Source organism: Vipera berus, assembly GCF_964194415.1.
Source record: "Vipera berus genome assembly, chromosome: 2".
In the NCBI taxonomy this organism is placed as follows: domain Eukaryota; kingdom Metazoa; phylum Chordata; class Lepidosauria; order Squamata; family Viperidae; genus Vipera; species Vipera berus.
The window spans coordinates 153,017,236-153,040,734 of record NC_138203.1 but is presented as its reverse complement, the minus strand read 5'-3'; the positions used below and the strand labels follow the sequence as shown (position 1 = coordinate 153,040,734).

General features: G+C 43.5%; 1 protein-coding gene across 1 annotated transcript in view; it reads right to left on the bottom strand.

Moving 5' to 3' along the window:
• DGKA (diacylglycerol kinase alpha) overlaps positions 1 to 8,441 on the bottom strand; it is a gene marked incomplete at its 5' end in the record, with an annotated part of 30,237 nt that extends 21,796 nt beyond the window's left edge. The window contains 7 exons of the mRNA XM_081318987.1: positions 1,118 to 1,192; positions 2,816 to 2,865; positions 3,722 to 3,802; positions 4,004 to 4,145; positions 7,075 to 7,151; positions 7,802 to 7,897; positions 8,378 to 8,441. Coding sequence (XP_081175113.1) covers positions 1,118 to 1,192; positions 2,816 to 2,865; positions 3,722 to 3,802; positions 4,004 to 4,145; positions 7,075 to 7,151; positions 7,802 to 7,897; positions 8,378 to 8,441 — 585 coding nt within the window. The remainder of the gene's footprint in view (positions 1 to 1,117; positions 1,193 to 2,815; positions 2,866 to 3,721; positions 3,803 to 4,003; positions 4,146 to 7,074; positions 7,152 to 7,801; positions 7,898 to 8,377) is intronic.
• Positions 8,442 to 23,499: the final 15,058 nt, after the last annotated feature.

Sequence of the window (23,499 nt, the reverse complement as noted above, 5' to 3'; positions counted from 1 at the left end):
CAGTGTTTGTTCCAGTCCATTTGTCCCAAGCTGCTGTGCAACGCTCATTTTAGGAGGAACATTTCAAGAGAGCTTGTCTTCCTTTGTCAAAGAGGCACCCAATGAGCAACAATTATCTGCAGCATAAGGCAGGGACCGCTCTTTCCTCATGCACAACACTGAACTGGGTTCCTCATTCCCAGGTCTTTATTCATGCAAATCTTTGAAAAACAGCTCCCTTAACAATGAGAAAAGAAATCCGAAGTTAAGATAATGCTGTAACTAAAATAGAGCTAACCATATGCCTCCAGATTTAGGACAACCTACCTTTCACCATAAATCAGACAATAATTTGGGATATAGAAATATGATAAACAAAAAGCATAACGATCCTTCATACCTATCCAGTGTCCCCTATCCTTCTGTACACGTCCGAATGGCAACAACTACTGAGCAGAAACATGGAATAAGAGCTTTCCCCCCCCAAGCCACTCTATTTCTTGCAAAAAAAAACACAACCCAAACCCTTTCAAAAACGACAACCCTCCCCACAAATCCAGAAAACTCAAAACCCCTTTTCTTCTTTTAATAGAAGCAGAAAAGGAAATCACCATTCTATTAGGTAAATCCCATTAACCAAATATTGATTCTATATAACAAAGTCACATCCGGCTTTATCTCCTTCCCTTCCAACTGTCTCCTAATCTTTCCTCCTGAATGCACACAATATGAGCTATTTCCCTTTTGGTGTTATAGCAAAAAGTATTGTTAATAGCAACCCTGGTGTCAGGCTCCAAAACCTAAGGAAGATATGCTGAGTTTCCTTTATTGTTCCACACCTGTAGACAGAAATCTTGCCAAATTAAAGCAACTGCCTGCATCAGGAAAGATACATTTTGGGAACTCCTCGGGACTGACCCTCTTCCTCCCAACCCAACTATCTAAAACTTGCTGTCTCTTGGTCCTCTGGAATGCAACTCCTCCCTCCTGGGAATCCAGACTACATTCTACCCCACCCGGTTCCAGAGCCCAACACAGACAGCTTCCTTCTAGAGCCAACAGAGCCCATCATGTTAATGTAGGTTGTGAGTAGATGAGGAAAGGGTAGATGAAGCAACCGAAGGAATTCTGCACTTACTGGTTTAAGCTCAGTGACATCCCACTCCAGGTATTCAGCTACGCGCATCATCTGTGTGATGATGCGATCTACCTCCTAGAGAGAAGAGCACAGTTTAGGACCAAAATTAAATTGCGGTGGCTCATATGAAAGGGCCAGCATGCATAAATTTGCCAGTCTGCCACCTCCTGTTGTGTTAGACCAGGCGTAGGCAACCTTGGCTCTTTTATGACTCGTGGACTTCAACTCCCAGAATTCCTGAGCCAGCCATGCTGAGGGGAAAGGGAGAGGTTTCCATGGTGAGCCATGCTGGCTCAGGAATTCTGGGAGTTGAAGTCCTCGAGTCATAAAGAGCCAAGGTTGCCTACCTGTGTTAGACGATGGATCCCAGAATTCCTAACAAGTGATGTCCTTGGTGCTGTAGCCAAATATATCAAAGGGAAGAGTGTTGGTAAAGAGTGACCTAGAGGGATAAGTTTAGAGCTCAGATTAAAGCAAGTGTCCCCAACTTTTATCAGAGAATAGAAAATGAGTCAGACAAAAGCAATATGTCCCAGCCTGTTGAAAATCAGACATTTTGGTTTTCTAGGAGAGGTGCAGTGATGGGGCCTGCAGCTGTTTAATTAGAAGAGAGCAAATTTGTTCTCCCCCCTCCAGGATGTGGTCTCCAGAGTACCTTCAAAGGTTTTACCAAAATACCATTTATAATATAAAAGAAGGGGGAAACCTCATTCCAAAAACATCTAAGAATTTCTTTTAACTGCATTTAATTAACTCAAATTAAGGGTGATTACATTTATACTTACATTAAATCAAACCAAAGTTATTTTTTGTCGTGGCCTCACCACAGCCCTTGGGGCAAGTTCACTGCTCAAAAGCCACGTGTGGTCCTTGAATAAAAAAAGATGGTACCTTTTGGTGCTAAACCAATAGGAACCAACAAAAATCAGATTGGTGTATACTAGCAATCGAGGTTGTCATCTGTATTACAGCAGGATGCATTACTAACAGGATGCATTGGCTACCAGTTGTCTTCCGGGCGAGATTTAAGGTGCTGGTACTTACCTTTAAAGCCCTACATGGCTTAGGCCCGGGATATTTGCAGGACCGTCTGCTACTGGGGACGACTTCCCATCGCCCAGTGTGCTCACACAGAGAGGGCCTCCTCAGGGTGCCGTCGGCCAGACAATGTCGGCTGGCAACCCCCAGGGGGAGGTCCTTCTCTGTGGGAGCACCAGCCCTTTGGAACCAACTCCCCCTTGAGCTTCGGATGGCCCCGGACCTCCGGTCCTTTCGCCGCAACCTCAAAACTTTCTTCTTCCATCAGGCTGACCTGGATTGATGATGGGTTTTTAAATATGTTTTAATTTTTAATTGTGTAGTTAATTTATTTTGGGGCTGTTATTTAATTCTTTTTTAATTTTTGTATTGTTGTTTTTTATTGTTGTTAGCCGCCCTGAGTCCTTCGGGAGATAGGGCGGCATATAAGTCCCAAAAATAAAATAAAATAAATAAATACTTTATAAAGATTTGTACGAAAACATTTGACATCAAAGTATTTGGGCCTTCTCTACCACAAAAAGCTGAGCACAGGGGTGTGTGCGTGCATGTGTGTGTTGTGTGAATAAACCAATTCTTCTGCCTGAAGTGGAGGAAAAAAACAACAGGGAGATTTGGTTCCAAAACTCTATAAACTTCTAATGGCCTCATGCTACTTACTGAATTGTCAAGAAGACCATTTCCATCTTTGTCATAAAGCTTGAAGGTGACTGTGGGAGGAAAAATGGAAATCAAAAATAGAAGCTTCTAAACAAGGGATTACCAAATATACGCAACTCTTGCTCCAGGCCTCTTCCCTCAATAGTACTATTTCATCAAGGGTTTTCATTTAATCTTACTTGAGGGAGGCAAAGCATATTACTAAAGCGGGATTCTTCAGTTTGAGAGCAAGATCAATTTCTTTCGTAGAGACCCAGCATAAATCCCCAAGTTTTTAAAAGGTCAGTTTTCACAAAAGATTTCAAAAGACTTCTACAAATTTAAAATGTCAGAGGCATTCTTGTGTTGATCAACAGTATAAGCTTAAGATTGATGTCAGCAGAAGAATTATAATTGACCTAGATCAAGGGTGTCAAACTGCCGGCCCCGCAGGCTGGATGCGTCACGCGGAAGCTGCGCCCACCCCATTGCTGGCGATGGCAAAACTGTCCCGTTGCGCGATGTCATGTGACGTTGCGAGTTTGACATGTCTGTCCTAGATAAATGGGAGGTGAACATGACTACCCAGAGCATACTAGAGAATGCTACCCTTCTGCATATCCAGCCAGTTAAATTCTCTTTCATAGAAAAGTGAGTAAAATTAATCAAAATTATATATACCTATGATAATATATTTGGCAGGTGACTCTTGAGAGGTGAAAATCACATTTATGTGGGAGGGAGGGAGGGAAGGAAGGAAGGAAGGAAGGCAGGCCAGAGCAATCATAATGACAGTAAGTTGGTTCTCTGTGCAGAAGAACTACCAAAATCAGATTTTCCCAGTCAAAATGTGCCTCCATCAAAAATCAAGCTCTCAACTGAGTCTTTGGCTGCTATTCTGCTCTCTTGATCCTTTGCAGTACTCACATTCCAGTTTATCTTCGGGCCTCCCACCTTCTAGCAGCGAGAAGTAACAAGAGACGTCATTGACGCAAACAAAACCACTGGCTGAAAAGGAGAGAGTACACTGGGTTAAGATGTGTCAGTAATCCTTCACCCTCGGAACTGCTAGATATTCCGGCTGCGAAACCCAATCCTCATCAAAGAGATCCCTAGTAAAGACTGGATGGAGGGGGCGGAAATGATGCAAACCCACCCTCTTCCCCAAACCCTCAGAGAAAGATCAGTATTTTATGTGAGGCCCTTTGCCAGACGGCATACCTGGCTCTTTTGTGGCTTGTCCTGCTGTGGTCTGGAAAGACATGAAGAGGTGACAGCAAAGTCCATCCGAGATCTCCTCTGCTTCCAAGTAAGTTTTCAGGAAGAGCTTGAAGCCTTCGAAGTCTATTAACTGAGAACAGCATTATCAGAGAAATAAGGCAAAGCCAAAGAGAAGAATGCCAGGAATCACAACTACTGACATTCCCTATTGATTGTGCCAAAAGCAGAGCTTTGACTCAGCTAATAATGTGTCACTTCAGGGCTAGATATATTACTGCATGCGGGGAATGGTAAAAATGTTATTTCTCATTTTAATGGGAAGCAGGATGGCTGTTTCCCATTGCTTGGTTGCTACTGGAACTAATGAAATTGTGGTTAATGGAACCCGAAAGAAATCACTGTGTATACTTCAAACAAGAAGAGCACGTGGAATGATGGGGGTGGGGGGGATGAGGGCAGGTTTAGGATAAGCCCTAGTGGAGCTGTTGAATGTCGGAATATAGGAAGGGAGGCTAGAGTTAATTTTTAGAATATAAGTTACCTTAAGTGTTCTACGTGAACAAAAAGATGGAATTTAAAGATACTAAAATAAATTGGTAAAATTGGCAAAAGGGAATTGGGGGTCACAAACCCATATTTGACATTTTGGTTAAAAAGCAGATGAGACTGCAAGATCACACACAGAGGCGGCTGCAGAGAGGAGTGGCTGCCATGTGACTGACTTCCATATTTCTGAATGTGTTCAGTTCAGACGAGGGAACGGGAGAAATGTAAGATCTGAGAATAAGAGTTGGAGGATTCACTGACATCTCAGAAGGCAAGAATAAATCCTCAAATAATTGGCAGAATTGAAAGACAAATGCAAAGGCCATATTGGGGGGAGGAGGGGAAGCACACTAGGATGAATAGTAGAAGAAATAAATTTAATTAATGAACAAAAAGAAGAGCCAGGAGCTCAACCAAGCTGCAATACTGAATACTTGCGTTTAATCCTAAAACAATTGGAGCACCACTTGAACACTATTGGCTTTGACAAATTCAACATCAGTCAATTGCAAAAGGCAGCTTTACTCAGACCAGCTTACATCCTGCAACGATACCTCTAAACCCATCAAACACTAAGATCTGCCTAACCCTGATCCTTGGGAAGACTCAGCAGGTGGATAAAAATGCCAAATCCAGTCTCCAACATCTGACTGACTGTTTGATGAACCATAAAATAACAACAATACTTCAGATTGTACCTGAAGTTATGCTTTCAATTCTGGGCAAGATGTTGTGATTCAGGGTCAGCCTGTGGGTTCGGCAGTTGGGTCGGACGACTCAGAGGAGGAGGAGGGGGGTGTTGAAGAGCTTGCTGAGGGGATTGGACAGCTTGATGAGAGCCCCCAGCAAGGCCCCTCTCATCTGGTCACGATGCAGACCCAGCTGTGTGAGCCTGACAGCGTGGATGAAGATGACCCACAGCTGGCCCTGTTCAAGGACGCCCGACGCAGGAGGCAGTCAGTCAGGAGTAAACAGAGGGAGGCAATGGGGCACCTCGGAAGGAGGCACAGAGAGGCCACGCCCTGAACTGTATTTAAGGGGAATGTGTGGGAGGGCTGGTTTGCTGAAGGCAACCGCTTGGATTGTTCCTGCTTCTTAGCTCGTGTTTTATGGTTGGTGTCTTGTCTTGCTCTGTTTTATGTGAATAAATTTGGCAGGCGTTATTCCAGCCTCTTGCCGTTTGTAGAGGGGTTGTCCCTGCCTTTTCTGCAGGGCCGGTAGCAGGCTGGTACAGAACACAAGAATTGAAAGGATGTAGGACAGGAGCTAGACAATGCAGTGCTTTCCAAATGTTTTGGCCTACAACTACTTCTTGCTATTGGTCATGCAGGCTAGAGCTGAATCCATAATATTTGAAAGTCGCCATGTTGACTACCATTGACACAGACATAATGAAAGTGGTTTGGAGGATGGCAACAAAGACACTTGGGAGTGCAGAAAATAAGTCCTAGGAAGAAAGATGAAAGATGAAATTTATAGCTGGTGAAGACCAAGAAGGGGATATGAAAGCCCCTCAGATACGAATTATCACACAAGAGTGGGTAAAGGGTTGTTCTCTACTTCTGCGGCGAGTAGAACCAGATCTAGATTGCAAAATGGATTATATGTGTCAACTGAATCAATTACATGGGGACTCTTGTCTGCTGGAAATCCTCAATCAGAATCTGAATGATATCTCCTGACTCCAGCACTGGATTTCCTGCTCAGAACTGGGGATTGGACTACAATGCCTACAAAGTCCTCATTGTAATTCTATGGCTCTGTCTGCATAGCACAGCTGATCCAGTTAGTATGTCGCTTCCATATGCCATCATCAGCAGACCATCTGGAATAGCTGGGTCAGGCAGCAACCGTGTTATAGCACCCCCACCCCCAACTGCTACAAAGAAGGTTGGAATATGATCATTTCTCTTCCAACTACCTGCAATTTTTTTTATTTTCCTCCAGGAGAGAGAGATGGAGATTGTGCTACCCTGGATAGGCTCTAGAGAGCCACATTCTACCTTACTTGTTTCTGCTCCTTGTTCTCAGCCCCCCAAAGACTAGTTGAAACCAAAACAGCTACACAGATGAACCATCTCTGTAAACGCAATTCCATTTTCATGAGGCTCTCTAGGACATTATCTTGATCATCGGCACTGGGAGAGATCATTAACCTTTACAAAGTAAGTTTATGACATGGCAGAGTGAATTGAAAGAGGACTGGTTTAGTTGCAAATAAGACCGGGTCTCTTTGGAGTTAAATCTAATGCACTCTAGGTCAAACAGCCGAGTTTTAGAGTTTATGTGACACTTTTCCTGCCTTCCGTGACATCCCATGATGCAATTAAGCACCATGGAAATCCAGAATTTATGTGTGAAAGACAGAAGACACCTAAAGCGGCACATAAGTTTGGAAAGATGTTGTATTGATTTGCAGGGTCACCCCGCCTGTAAACACTTAAGGCAAATAGACAACCTAGCAAGGCAAAAGATGGGAGATGTTTGCAGGAAAGGAAGAAGAGGATACTCACATCCCCTTGCCGGTGCTGAGACAGTGTACCCTCTCCATAAAATTCCTTCAGCACATCCTGCACTTTCTTGCTGCTGTCTGCGGAGCAAGGAAAAATGAAGACTGACAAGGGGGAAAAAAGTGTAGGAATTCTGACACAGTACATGCTATAACCAAAAGATGTGTCAGGCACGACATTTGTATTGGCCAACAGTTAGAACTCTCTGAATTCTGTCCTAAGTTTTAAAGTAGAATAAGAATCAGAGAGTTGCAGTGAGACATCCGATCCAGCTGATATTAGAACATTCTGAATTTGGGGTGTTAAAATACGAGGTATCTAACTTGTAGAATGGGTGGCCCAAGATAAGCCAAAATCTTTTAACTTCCTCAGAAACTAAGATTATTTCTTCCTTGATATTTGTCTCCGGACACTCAACCGTGATTTATCATATCAAGCTAATACTACTGAGTTTGGGGGGGAGGGAATAGAGGGAGGGAACAGATGGACATGGGGTAACACAAAATAATTACCCTTTGAGCCTTGCTGGGATCAGCACAGAAATGGCTGCTCCTCCTTTCTCAATGCTCAAGTAAACCAGATTTAAGTTTTAAGGAGTTGGTATGACCTCTGATTCCAGAGAAGTTCTAGTTTTCACGGATCCTGCCCGTCCATGGGGCTTGCTTGCCTCTATTCCTATTAGGAGCTAAGAGAAGTCTATTGGTATAAAGGAAGAAGGAGAAGGACTCACAGTCAATATACTTCTGCAGCTGGGTGAACTCCTCCGGGCTGAGGGTGGCCCATTCCTTGCCGTCAGACATGATGCTGCTTTTGCTCCAATTTATGTCTGCAAACAGAAGAGTCAGGAGATGTCGTTAGATAGCAGGGGACGAAGATGAAATGGGCATAGAAGGTGCTCTAGGCACAATCTCTCTCTCTCTCTCTCTCTCTCTCTCTCCCCCTCGGTAGTCTCTTCACATTCTCTGGACTGATCCGCTGAGCCAGCACATTCTTCCCTGGCACAATTGGTTTCCAGAGCAGCAACCGGGAATTTGGCCACGGCGCAGGCAGCCCCTGGAGAGGCAAGATTCCAGCTGCACAGGCTCAGAAAGAGAGACGTACCACTGGTGGATTTAACTCCTGGAGAAACGCAGAGATGCCAAAGGCTTTGCTCCTGATGCAGGTGGAATCCCGACTGAAGCCCAGCCAAGCAAAAGAAGCCGGTGGCGATGGGGCATCGCCCAAAGGAGGAAACATGTTGCACAGCAGCTTTTTAATCTGGACAAGCTCATGCATTCAGCCTGTTAAAGGGACAGTCCCCAATTACCTGTGTAGGTGCGTGAGCAGCTGGCAGAGCAATTGCTGCACCTCTTGCCTAAGGGCAAGCCCATTTTCGGGGGACCCCTGCAGGCTGGGAATGATGGAGAGATCCAGAGGCAAGGCAGTGGGTAGTCAACGAGATCATCCAAGTCGAAGGTGGAAGGAAAAGCAGTTTGGGAGGTGGTAGGATCAATTTAGCAATTTATACCAGTCTGCTGCAGATGGTGCCAAATTTGATCCCATTAAAATTTAATGGAGGTGTTGAGTGTTATTGGCGGAAATGCCACACATTTTACAGAGATACAATCCTGGCAGTGAGTGCAAGAGAGACTTGCAGGAAGCTGTTGGAGGGGGCATGTTTTGGTAGCTCACTTAAAGGAGAAAACTTCTGGAAACCCAGTACAACTGAAAACATGTCACACAGTAATTTGGAATCTTCAACTTGGTGCCTACAGACACCAGAGAGCCTGCAAAATTCTCACTTCCCCATCCTAAGTACAGGTAGTCCTCAACTTACAACCATTCATTTAGTGACCATTCAGAGTTACAATGGAACTGAAAAAGTGACTTATAACCAGTTTTCACACTTATGACTGTTGCAGCATCGCTGTGGTTATGTGATCAAATGCTTGGCATCTGGTATGTGTTTATGACGGTTGCAGTGTCCTGGGGTCATGTGATCCCTTTTTGCCGACTTCTGACGAGCAAAGTCATTGGGGAAGTCACATTTACTTAACAACCGTGTCACTAACTTAAGAACTACAGTGATTCCCTTAGCAACTGTTGCAAGAAAGGTTGTAAAATGGGGCAAAACCTATTTAACAACTGTCTTGTTTAGCAATGGAAATTTTGGGCTCAAATGTGGTCATAAGTCGAGGACTATCTATATACTGATCACCCTGGTCTTTTAAAAATCCTTTTAGTTTCAAATTTTTATTGATTGGTTAACTTGTGAAGTCAGTACGCCACAAAGCAGAGCAACAGCCTCCAGTGCCATCTTCATTAACAAGAATGTTTCAGGATCCTGCCTCTTTAAAGCACATTAAAACTGTTAGCCTTCACTGAACTCCTTATCAGTGAGTTGCATCTCAAAGATTAGGATTAACTATGCGCCTCCAAACCTATGTGCTAAACAAATGTTGTAAGTCAAGGACTGCCTATATATATTTTATAAACATACACATGATCTGGAGGGAGGGAGGGAGGGAGGGAGGGAGGGAGGGAGGGAGGAAGGAAGGAAGGAAGGAAGGAAGGAAGGAAGGAAGGAAGGAAGGAAGGAAGGAAGGAAGGAAGGAAGGAAGGAAGGAAGGAAGGAGAAACAAGAAGCATTCATTCCATCCCATTACATAAAAATATGAAGACATCAGCCTGGGTGAAGAAATCAGCATGAGATATCATAGGTGTTAAGGAAATTTGTTGTGCAGAGGTCTCCTTGTGCTACCAAAGAGTTGCACAGACAAGGAAGGGTACTGAGAGCAGTAAGAGTCACACACAGGAGTACACTGAGTTGTAAAAGCAAAAAGTAGTTTACTTTGAGGTGGTGTAAGAACAAAAATGCACAATCAAAAATAAACAGTCCAAGTAGCAATCCAAAATACAAATTCTTCTTACCAGTCCAGAGGTCAATACACAGTTCAGGTTTACAACAGTAGTAAACCAACAGCAGAGCAAAAACAGTAATAGTAGAGAGCAGTGAATTCAGAGAGAGAGAGAAGCTACGTTACTAGCTTCCTCTTATGGCCATGAGAACACTTACACACCCATTGGCCAATTAACAACTTAAAGACATAGCATTATGGTTAATATATTTTCAACCCAACATTGTAGGCTAACACCATATGTCTAACAATAGGCACTCATGAAATTCAGGGGAGAGCTTTCCAGAATGTAGATGCCACACAAGAAAAAGAGTATCTGCAAGCAGCTCCGTAATGACAATCTCTATATCTAGGCCAGAGCTGGGCAACTATGGCAACTTTATGATTTGTGGCTGGCTGGCTTAGGAATTCTGGGAGTTGAAGTCCACAGATTGTAAAGTTGCCATAGTTTGCCCATCCTGATCTAGGCAGATGAAGTAGGATCTCCCCAACAATGTCAGTAATCCATAAGTGCTTTAATGGTAAAGATGGAGATGGGTTATCAAGTATACTTAGATGCATAAACAAAATCTTGAACTTGGCTCACCAGCTAACTGGAACCACAGTTTCAGCACATGCGTAATATTTATACCTCAAGTGCTCAGCTCAGCAACTTGGCCATTGCATTTTTCCCTAGCTCCAGCCTCCAACCAAGCACAAGGGAAGTCCCACACAGAATGTCCTACACTACAGTAATTGTAGTCTAAAGTAATAAATACAAGAACATTGCTAGACGATCCCAGGAAGGTCACTGTTGATATATAACCTAAAGTTGGCAATAGGAACTCCTGGCTACAGAGTTCCCGTAGGATTCCAGTGACAGCAGTGGTCAGGGAACAACCAAAGAGCCCTTTAGATATTCAGATTCAAAGGGGAAAGATATGTTGGAACCCCCATAGGGGCACAGGGGTACAGTCACCATACTACTCTGAGTTTGCCCTTGAAAATACGGTAGAAGCAAAATATGGACACAGACCTGAGTCCATAGCTTACTTCACAGAGAGACTGTGCCAATGGTATCAAAAGCTATAGCATCAAGCAAAATCAGAACAGCCATATCCCCTTTACCTTTTTCACATGTATTAGGCTAATAATTTTCTAAGCCAGGTTGTAAATGATCGAGACAGCAGTATAAACTCAAAAACATTGCAATTGGGCGGAAACAACTTAAACAAGCAATATTTACATTAGGGCAATGTCTGATCAAATCCTTTAAATCTAGAGTGAGCTTCTTTTAGACTGGGCAGACTTTTGCTTCTTTTAATGCTGGAAGTACCACTTCCTCACAAAATAATGAATTCACCACTTTTTGGATCCACTTAGCCAAGTTCCCTCACCTAGTCTGAGTAAGTCAAGATCAGCAGGAGTTAAAAAACATGTGGTAAACCAGAGAATTAAAACTATCGTGTCCACGATCTGAGGCTACATAAACTAAAAGCGATTTCACACAATTACTGTAGACAAAATGGCATGCTGCAGTGATCTGCATTAAAAGCATCCTTTGTTGGCATAAAAATACTTCACAGATCTGTCACATCAATTCTTTGAGAGCTGCAACACTGGGGTTTCTAGAGCAGGTGAGAATAGAATAGAATAGAATAGAATAGAATAGAATAGAATAGAAGAGAAGAGAAGAGAAGAGAAGAGAAGAGAAGAGAAGAGAAGAGTAACTTTATTATCACTTTGAATGTACACTAATCGGCATACATTAAAATGAAATTTCATCGCATACAGCTCTCAAAGGGTCACCTTCTCCAATATACACTACAATAAGTCCTTGGCTACAATAAAGAATCTTACTGGATAGATACAGGTAGTTCTCAACTTATGACCGGTTGCTTACCAACCATTCAAAGTTACAACCTACCTGAAAAAGGGACTTACGGCCCGGATCTTAAGTTCTCATGATCAACCTCCGGTCACGTCACTGTACTTGGCAACATGGCCACTTTTATGTGACCATGTTTTACAGCAACTTTGTTGAAACCTGGCACTTATGATTTTCAGCAAAACTGCGGCCATAGCAAACAGTGGGTTCACACAACTGCAATGTTCGCTTAATGACTGCAGTGTTCACTTGATGACTGCAACAAAAAACATGGTAAAATCTGGTTGGCCATTTTACGACAATTGTGACATAACAACCGTAATGGGCAGGCTTATATGTCGAGCACTACCTGTGGTTGAGGATGCAACAGAGGCTACAAAGAAAGTGTCAAGCAAGAACATCCGATGTTAGCAGCATTAGCTAACATCGGATGTTCTTGCTTGATAGAAAGCTTTTCTGCATAGCTTCAGGTACTGAAGTTGGCTTCCATGTGTATTTATTCATTCAATATTTACTGCATGTGCTCAAGGTGCCCCCTGGCCTGCTTCATTCCTCTGGAGCCCTCTTCAGAGTAACCAGGGAGCCAGTTTGGTCTAGTGGTTAAGGAACCAGGAGACCATGAGTTCTAGTCCCACCTTAAGCGTTAAAAAACAAATGGATGACTTTGGGCTGGTCCCTCTCTCTCAGCCCAACTCACCACACAGGTTAGTTGTTGGAGAGAAAATAGGAGGTGGGAGGAGTATTACGTATGTTTGCTGCTTTGATCTAGTTATAACCGATAATAAAGGTGGGATAAAAATGAAATAAATAGAAAAAATTAAAACAAAAGCAAGGAGAGGTCCAGGATCCTCGGTGCCAAAGGAAAGGATTGTTTCAGTTGCCTACAAGTAATCCTTGACTTACAACAGTTCGTTTAGTGATCATTCAACATTACAACGGCACTGGAAAAAGTGACTTATGACCATTTTTCACATTTACAACATTTCACATTTACAACCATTCCCACAGGCATGTGATCAAAATTCAGATGCTTGGCAGCTGACCCATATTTATGACCATTGCTGTGTCCCAAAGTCCTGTGATCCCCTTTTGCAACCCTTTTGCAAGCAAAATCAATGGGGAAGCCAGATTCACTTAACAACCACATTACTAACTTGACATCTGCAATGATTCACTTAACAACTGTAGCAAGCAAGGTCATAAAATGGGACAAAACTTGCTTAACAAATGTGTCATTTAGCAACAGAAATTTTTGACTGAATTGTGGTCGTAAGTCGAGGAGTACCTGTATTCTGTGTCCCTATTCCATAGGTCAATAAGGGTTTCAGCAAGATCATTTACTGCAGCTTCTGGACAATTCCCCACAGTGTCCAAGAATCCATTAGTTTCCCTATCTCCTGGTGTGTGTGTGTGTGTGTGTGTGTGTGTGTGTGTGTGTGTGTGTGTGTGTGTGTGTCTTACCCTCCTTCGGAACCACACCCATACGGGGCCCTGGCCGTCATACCTCACCCGTTTCCCCAAAGTGCCATCAGTGTCAGAGCTTTTTCTTCTTCTTTTTTTTGCTTTCCAATCATTGTAACTTTTTCCATCTGTCTCTCCTAACAGCCAAAATTAGTCCTTTTTAAGTTATTTCCTGTTCTGCCATGCCCTTTATAAAATTAAAGAAAATTTTTGGCCCATTTCGCTTAGATAGTTAGAAAAATGAGGAAATAAATGAAGCATGTTATATTCTAAGACCATCAACAATTATGTCATTTTAACCACCGTGAATTAAAGAACTTCATTCAAATTTGTGGCAGTAATGACAAACAGTAATAAATGCACCCACTATGAGCCCAGATGGTACTTTAACCATTATGAGGTAGCATTAAGCAGTTCACTGCAGCTAATTGCTGGCCAAATGCTGTACTCTACGTGTGTAAAACATGAACTGGGAGGCAAGGGGCTCTGTGAACATTCAGTCTCCTCAACTTACAGCCACAGTTGAGCCCAAAATGTCTATTACTAACCAAGACAGTTATTGCGTTTTGCCCATTTTACAGCCACAGTTGTTAACTGAATCTCTGGTTGTAGGTCATATAGAAATGGATGTTTCAATGTAAGGAGAAAACAAAGGTGGTTTCTTGAAGTTTCCTGAAGTAATTTGCCCCTCACAACTTGTCTTGTAACTGTTGGGAGGGGGGTTGGGTCTAATAGCAGATGTCCAGTGGTGAAGACACCGCTACAAACCTGGAGATAGTGAGTTCTACAAGTAGATCTCAACTTACAATCATTTGTTTAGTGACTGTTTAAAGTTACAGCAACACTAAAAAAGTGACTTACAACCATTTTTCACACTTACAGCATCCTCATGGTCAGATGATGAAAATGCAAGGGCATGGCAGTTGGCATGTATTCGCATCCCACCAGGCTCAAGGTTGACTCAGCCTTCCATCCTTCCGAGGTAGGTAAAATGAGGACCCAGATTGTTGGGGGCAATTAAGCTGACTTTGTAATAATGCCGCTTGGGGTATGTGTGTGAAAGCCCTAATAAGCAGGCATATACATAGAATGAAGGCTACTGCTAAGCTTGTAAGCCGCCCTGAGTCTTCGGAGAAGGGCGGGATATAAATGGAATTAAAATAAAATAAATAAAAAATTTGTAACCTTCCCAGCCGGTTTCCAACAAGCGAAGTCAATGGGGGAAACCAGATTTGCTTAAAGCCGCATGATTCACATAACAACTGCAGTGATTCACTTAGCAACTGTGGCATAAAAGGTTGTAAAATGGGGTGCAAGTTATTTACCAACTCTCTTGCTTAGTGGCAGAAATTTTGGGCTCAATTGTCGTTGTACGTTGAGGACTACCTATAGTTCCATTTAAGGCATGAAAGCCAGCTGGATACATTTGGGCCAGTCATTCTCTTTCAGCCCAGCCCAACCCATCTCACAGGGTTGCTAGCATGGAGGAAAGAATATTAGATATGTTTGCAACCTTGAGTGTGATCAAAAGGAATAAAGATATGAAAAAAAAATTCTGTGTGCAAGCCTTGATTGTGAGATACCCTGCAAATCTATACTGACTGGCAAAGACCAAGCCTTTTCCCCCCTTGCATCCGTCTAGATACTGCTAAGGATTTTGCCTTATATACTGAGCTACAATATTTCCAAAATATATAAGAAAGTATTTCTGGAATCCAAGGTAAGAAGGAACAGGTGGAATCTAAAATGAGCCCTAAAAAATGACAAAGTTATGGCTACTACAATATGCCGTGCCTCAGTTTCCCTATGTCACGATCCAAGTGCCTCCCCTCAAATGTGGAGTCGGCATCTTCTTAGGTCAGATTTTTCCATTTCATTCGCAGGTTTGATCCAGCTGCCATTTATCACCCTTTGGTCAGGAACCTCCCAGAAGGATCATTAATTTTTTGCTCTGATATATCCTGGTCTTATTTTGCTAAGATAAAAAGGAACAACAAGTGCTCCATGTTCTCCGGTGGGTGTGCAGAAGAGAGCCTGTGCTCAAACCCATTAGTGCTAATAGGACTAATTGCAGCTAGCAGCATTGAAGAGAATGGAAAAGGAAGGGGCCTCTCCAGTCCTAATAGCATTTTATGGCCCACATGGATTTCCCTCGTCCCTCCTTTTAACTCGAGCACTGCAGATGTCGTTTTTTTCTTCACGTTTTCCTCATTTTTCTCCCACATCCCCCTTTGCTTGTCACCTTTTTAGTCACAGGCCACGTTCTTGATATTCATGTTCTTGATGCTGAGGCCCTAGAATGAGTGCAGAGAAGAGCAACAAAGATGAGAAGGGGACTGGAAGCTAAATCTTGTGATGAACGGCTAAGGCACAGGTCTGCAACCCGCGGCTCTGGAGCCGCATGCGGCTCTTTCAGCCATCTCCTGCGGCTCTCAGTCCTCTGCCATGTGCAGTCCAAAAAAAAAAAAAGTGGGACTAAAAAATTTCAACCAATCAATTCAAATATGCAGGGTAGGTGCATATCTCGCCTTGGCTCCACTCTTCAGTGAAACCCTGTTCTGCGCATATGCGCATGTATGCGCATGCGCACACATTTTTTGCGGCTCCCAGTTTTTCCTTTTGTGAGGGAACCGGTTCCGAGTGGCTCTTTCACTGTTTCAGGTTGCTGACCCCTGGGCTAAGGGAACTAGACATGCTTAGCCTCGCAAAGAGAAGGCTTAAGGGGAGTGTGATAGAAGTCTTTCAATGCTTGAAAGGCTGTCACAAGGGAGAGAGCCTCGGTTTATTCTCCACAGCATCTAGGACAGGACAAGAGGCAATGGGTGGAAGCTCATCAGAGGGAGATCCATCCTGGGAATAAGGAGGAATTTTCTGACAGTGCAAACAATTAATCAGAGGAACAGCTTGCCTCCCGGAATTGTGGGTGCTCCATCACTGGAGATTTTCAAGAAAGGATTGGACGACTATTTGTCTGGGATTGTATAAGGATTCCTAACTTGGGCAGAGGGTTGGACTAGAACACCTCCAGGGTCCCTTCCAGCTCTATGAATATGTGACTCTGTGATCAATACAGAGAGGCAAAAAAAGGAGAAAATCCGAAGCAAGCAACCCTGTCCCACATTGGGCCTGCTAACCTTAGCGCCAATTTGTGATCCTCCACTGTCTCTGCAATCCTAACCCTTCGCCAAAAAGGTGAAATACTTAAGGCAGATGTTGGCCTTCAATTTCCTTCAGAGGAAAGAGCACAGAAGAACTATTCTAATGTTATAAAAGTCTGACTTCCAAACATTCAGGATAGCTAGCACAAAAAGCCCAGCAAATACAGGCTCCAAAAGGCAACAATTGAAGAACTCCTTTTCCAGCCTTTACGCTAAGAAGCCCATTTTTATTTTTTTAAAAACTTCCTGCATATCATGCAGATGGCAATGCCATCCATCAAGGAATGACTATCTAATCTAGAATAATCTAAACTGGCTAGTTCCCCTCTACTCCTAGCAAACCAATAAAAAGATGATTCCAGACAAAACTTTGATTAGGCAACTGTTCTGCCTCAACCCACAATCTTTATCAAGGATCAAGACCACAATTCTTTCATTCATATCCCTCTTATAAATGAATTGTTTATTGGGGTCACTTAAGACAGCCTACAAGCCCAAAGAAATGGACAATCAGTTTGGATAATGAGTGCTTGCTATTGCTATTAAGTACTAAGTATCTAATCTTGCAACCTGAGTTGCCCTTACGTAACCTTAAGAGGCACGAACGTCAACTCCCAGAATTCCCCAGCCAGCAAGAGCTGAAGGCCACATCTCTTAAAATCGCTGAGGCTAAGAGACACCATGACTGTAGCAGCAAACTGCCTTATCTCAAGCAAAAGAGTGATCAGGAATCTGGAAAGTTTGCTATGGCAGAATGGTAGAGGGCACAATTGGTCCACTGATTAGATCCATATAAAATAGACAGTATCATCAGGCATGGCCAAATGCTTTGACCACTCCACAATCCCAAGGACAGGGCTCATTTTACAAAATTGGCCTTCGTGCAGAGCAGATGGAAGAATATTAAGGGTGACTTGGGAAATAAAATCATGACGATTAAGGAAACTCTAAGCTATTTTTCTAGCTACAGACTCAAGATTGAGAACCTACTATTTATAGGATAAATCTCTGGTGGTTTTCCATCATTTTCTTCCCTCACGCTCTGTTTTTTTTTTACAGCATGTGTATACGTGTGTCTTTGTGTGTGTGTGTTTTCCTGACTATACGAGCAAGTGTATATATCAATTGCATACACACACAAAACCCCTACTCATTTTAAATCAACACTTCCCTGAAAAAAAGAGACTGTTTCTGAACATGTTCTTTAACATATGGATCCAAATTTTGTGCATCATAAATACTGCATTAAAAAAAAAGCTTTGATTTGCAAAACAGAATTCTGAGTGTTTGAGAGCACAGGAGAGACTAGGATGTACAATATGCCAGAGGCAGAACCAGCACCAGGTGTCGGTGGCAAATTATACCAACCCAAGCCAATTCTATCAGCCACAGTCATGGTCACGCTTTTGGAGGCTGGTCTGCATTTCAAGAGGAGGGGAAACGCAGAGCAGGACAGATACAAATGATTTGTTCCCCACCACCCACCCAGCCACTCTACGCCAGTTCTAAGTATTCTCGTGTGTGTCTCATTATGTCCTGCCAATTCTTTCTGCTCTTTGACAAAAAAAGAAATAAAGCAGAACATAAAAACATTTTTTTTCAAGAAACGTCAAACTAGTCAACATATGGCCTGTCAATTAAGGAAAAAACGTATCTGTGATTTTGCTTGTTGTTTGGACCTTAAGAGTTTAGTTGTTGACCTTAAAGAATGAAGAATCTGAAGCTTGAATTTTTCAAAAGTTGCAAAAGGGGCTGACCACCAGGACTGAAAGGAAATAAATCTCAAGGCACAGGGGCCTGGCTTAGGAGTTTTAATTTTTAGCATTTCAGGAACGGCTCCTCTTTCGCAGGCTGCAAGTCCTGTTTTCTTCCCAACTGTAACCTTCTTGTCAGGACCAGAACGTAAATAAATCCATAAATTACACCCAATAGTTCACGGGCTTCAACAAAGGAAATGTTTCCCTGGCAACCAGAATAACATTGCCCAAGGTTATTGAAGCCACTAAATAACAGCGGTCTTGTTGCTGGAAACAAGAACGTGGCTCTTACTGCTAAAACAATAGAGTGCAGCCCCATGCGGGGCCACCAATGCATTCTGGGAACAGAAACGAAGTGGCTTCAGCCATAATTTCATGCTTTTTAAGGGCAGAGAGATCCATTGAGATAATTGAGTTAGAAATGCTCCTCTTAAGTCAGAGAACTCCCTTTGGTCTCTGTGAGTGCTAAACTATGAAGCCATGCCAATGCTGAATCCCTCAAAGACTTAATTGCCATGAATGTGAGGCCCCAGTCTTCCAAGATAGACTATTTCATAAACCCATCTATATGTACACAATCTCTAGAAAAACAAAAAGAACAAACACAGGAGAATGTTGGCGCTACCTGACAGTGCATAGGATAAAAGTATCTAATTTGTGAACTAGGCAGACCCCAGGAGGGGGGGACTGTATGAATAGCAATCCCAAGGACTTAATACCGTAAACAGCAAATCAAAGCATTGTGATCAGTCCCTCTTTCTCAGCTGGTAATATATCAACAAAGTTAGTAACCATACAGAGTTCTCCAGCTCATAAATGCTCTGAGACTGAAAATATTCAGAATGTAAGAAAAGTCCTGGTGACTTGGGCCTTACCCAATATTTCTCTTCTCAAAAGGGCCAGCCAGATATTTACAGGAAAGACATAGGGAACAAACTCCACCCAGCAATTGTGTTATTTTAATTTCTGTATGTATGCTGGAAATTTGGTTTTACTGGTAGTGCTAATCTTACAACCATAATGGAGCCTGCCTGGTTGTAAGTGATGATAGTCATAAAGCGAGTCACCATGTCACTGGGCCCATTTTTACGATCTTTTTTGCAACGGTCATTAAACAAATGCCATAGTCTTCGGGCAACTGTCATGGTCATTAAACAAATCCATTGTTCACTATGAGGTATTTTTGCTGAAAACTGGAAGAATGGTTTTTGACAAAAATGTAGTCATGTGGCCACAGCTTGCTGCAAACAGTTGTAAATGTGAGCTGGTTGTCAAGTACCCAAAATGTGATCACATAACCACGAGCGTGTGTGTGTGTTGTAAGTACCTTTTTTGGGGGGGGGGGTTGTCATAATTTCAAATAGACGCTAAGTGGCCACTTGTAAGTGAAGGACTACCTGTAATTTAGTTTAAGATTGGTCACCGCCTAGAGCATTGGTGACGAACCTATGGCACGCGTGCCAGAGGCGGCACTCAGAGCCCTCTCTGTTGGCATGCATGCCACCGCCACCAGCAGCAGGTCCATCAGGCTGCCACTGCTGCCTGGAGCAGGAGCCCCACCCAGCACAAAGGAGGCGAAGCGGCCGACTAGCAAGCTCGAGTACAGGTGGCAGAGCAGAGGTCACCAACCATTGTCGATTGGTGGACTGGAAGAAAAGGGAGGGAGAAGCATTTTACATATGTGCATGTGCACACGGGGCCGTGAGCATGCACACGCTGCAGATGGAGTGGGGTTAGTGCCTGTGTGATATTCACTAGCCCTGCCCCATTCTTGCGTGGTACAGCGCCTTGTATCTGCACCCTGTGGTGCGGCGGCGGCCGTTTTTGTGCCTTGCCACATGGTGGCCCATTTTTGTGCCACTGGTTTTTGCGTGCCAGAGGCAGCACTCAGAGGCGCTTCCCTGCCCCCACCGAGGGCACCACAGTGCTGATGTGGCTCTGGCACTTTGCGATAAATAAGTGGGTTTTGGGTTGCAGTTTGGGCACTTGGTCTCTAAAAGGTTCGCCATCACTGGCCCAGAGTTACTTGCTGAGTTGTGCAGCCATATAAATTGAATCAATCTATAAAATTGATATTGAAAGGACAATTGGTATTTTTACTGGATGCAACTTTGACATCTGACTTGATCCTTCAAGAATTTGTGTGAGTCCTTTTAAAGCTATCCACTTTTGCGGTTATCATTACATCCCATAAAGAAAACAACATATTTGAACTATGCACTATGACAGCAATAGGAATCTGCAGTTACATTGAATAACACTTGCCACTGCCACTTGTCACCTGTGGTTCACCATCTTATATTTTTTCCAGTGGGAAAGATATCATGTCCCAGAAGCAGTGCTTCACTTGAAGGTGGCCCAACTGACCCACCAATAGCGGTGTCCTCGTTTACTGGCCAAAGCTGACAAAGTCAATCCCTGGGTGTGTGGCATCTGCAGCTTTTACAAGCATAAATCATTCCATTCAATGAAAAGGATGGCTTCAGCCTCACTTGTTATATCCTCCAATCATCACAACTTTTGGTCAAGCGATCTAAGGAAATAGTTCCTTTTATTTTTCCTGAATTTCCCATTTAACTTTATCATATGATTCAGGATTCTAGAATACTTGTTCATCGGTTTTCTAAGATAAAAAGCATTAGATAACCTTTTCTTATACATTAGTTATTCCAGATCCTGAGTCAAGCTGGTTGCCTTTTGAGCAATTGTTTTATCCAGTTCCATAATGTTGCTCTTCAGGTTTTGTGACTCAAATGCAGCATTCCAAATATGACGGGACTATGAAGCTGTATAAAAAAATATTACAATGTTTACTATGTGATTTTCTTTTCTGGATGATTCCAAACATAGAATTGGTACAATATTTTTCACAACATCATAGATTGAAGCTTTCATCAAAGTAACAGTCACAACTCCCATGTGCTTTTTCTGGAGTCAATCAACACAAGCACTTTTATCTTGACACTGTAATATATAGTACTCAATCACAAGACTTTATATACTTTTCCCAACCCAACTCATCCAGCAATGTTTTATCCCAACCACTTTTGTAATAATTCCTTGGGCAATTGTCTTTTCTATGCTACCAAGAAAAATGTATTTCAGTCTTCTAGTATTATAACTTTGACTAATGGAGAGGGATTCAATACTTGGTTTCATAATTGTTTGCTAGGGGCACAACTGAATCAGCTGTGTCTTTTTTCAATGATATAGAACAGCTGGATGCTGCTAAGAGGGAGGAAAATACAAAAAGAAAAAAAAATCCCTCCACCTACTGTATTATGATTGCAGACAACAAAAGATTACTTTCAGAAGGAAAAATTAATAGAAAAGTATATATTGCACCACCTTCAACCTTTATGTCTGGTTAACACTGTTAGTCTTTGTTCTTCAGATTCTTCCCTGAAAATATCAATTCAAATATTTACTTATTTATTTAAAATATTTATTTATTTTATTTATTTAATTAGATTTCTATACCTCCCTATTCCCGAAGGACTCAGGACGGTTTACAGGGCAGCATAAAATACAATATAAAAGATAATATAAAATTAAAATAAATTAAATTAATTAAGCCCAAAAATTAAAACAATATTTAAAAAGCTAAAACCCCTTCAGTCCAGGCCTGATAAATCGAAAAGCCAGGTTTTCAGGTCCTGGCGAAATGAACGCAGATCGGGGGCAGTCCAGAGTTCCACAGGTAAATCATTCCAAAGGGCAGGCGCGCCCACAGAGAATGTCCTCCCTCTGGGGATCACCCGCCAGCACTCCCTAACCGGCGGCACCCTAAGGAGGGCCTCTCTATGGGAGCGCACAGGACGATGGGAAGTTGATGCTGGCAGCAGGTGCTCCCTAAGATAATCCGGACCCATGCCATGTAGGGCTTTATAGGTCATCACCAGCACCTTGAATCTCACCCGGAGGGCAACTGGAAGCCAATGCAGCTCGCGGAGAAGAGGCGTTACACGGGAGTATCGGGAGACTCCCATCACAACTTGCGCGGCTGCATTCTGCACCAGCTGAAGCCTCCGAGTGGTCCTCAAGGGCAGCCCCATGTAGAGAGCGTTGCAGTAGTCTAACCGAGAGGTCACGAGTGCATGAGTGACTGTGTGTAGGGCATCTCGGTCCAGATAGGGCCGCAACTGGCACACCAGGCGAACCTGGGCACAAGCCCCCCTGGTCACGGCACCTATGTGGTCTTCTAAACTGAGCCGTGAATCCAGGAGGACGCCCAAGTTGCGAGCCCTATCAACGGGGGGTAACACCTCACCCACCATAGTTAACGATGGACAAAACTGGTTCTCCCGAGATGCTGGTATGTATAGCCACTCAGTCTTGGCGGGATTGAGTCGAAGCCTGTTCCTCCCCATCCAAACCCGGACCGCCTCCAGGCAACGGGACATCACGTCGAGGGCATCACTGGGTTGGTTCGGGGTGGAAAGAAAAAGCTGGGTATCATCAGCGTACTGATGATACCCCACCCCGAAACCACGAATGATCTCACCCAGTGGCTTCATATAGATGTTGAACAAGAGGGGAGAGAGAACCGACCCCTGAGGGACTCCACAAACGAGAGGCCTCGGGGCGGATCTCTGCTCTCCCATCAATACCGACTGCGAACGGCCCAGAAGGTAGGAGGAGAACCACTGTAAAACAGTGCCCCCCACTCCCAACCCTCTGAGACGCCACAGTAGGATACCATGGTCGATGGTATCAAAAGCCGCTGAGAGATCTAATAGGACCAGGACAGAGGAACAACCCCTGTCCCGAGCCCGCCAGAGATCATTCACCAGTGCGACCAATGCCTAAAGCCCGATTGGTATGGGTCTAGGTAATCAGTTTCCTCCAGGAACAAAGGGAGCTGATGCGCCACCATGCTCTCAACAACCTTCGCTAAAAAGCAAAGGTTGGAGACCAGATGTTAGTTATTCAAAATAGCCGGGTCCAGAGCAGGCTTCTTGAGAAGGGGCCTCACCACCGCCTCTTTCAAGGCAGTAGGGAAGGTACCCTCTCTCAAAGAAGCAGTTATTACTGTCTGGAACCAGCCTCATGTCTCCTCCCGAGCTGAATACACCAGCCAGGAGGGGCATGGGTCCAATAAACACGTGGTGGAACTCAGTCTCCTTATGGTCCTGTCCACCTCATCCGGGGTAACAGGATCGAACTCGCTCCAAATGACAGTCTCAAGACCGCTCGATTCCTCCCCATCAGTCTCTGCCCAGTCAGAGTCCAGACCGGCCCGAATCTGAGCGATTTTGTCCGCAAGATGATGACTAAACTCCTCGGCC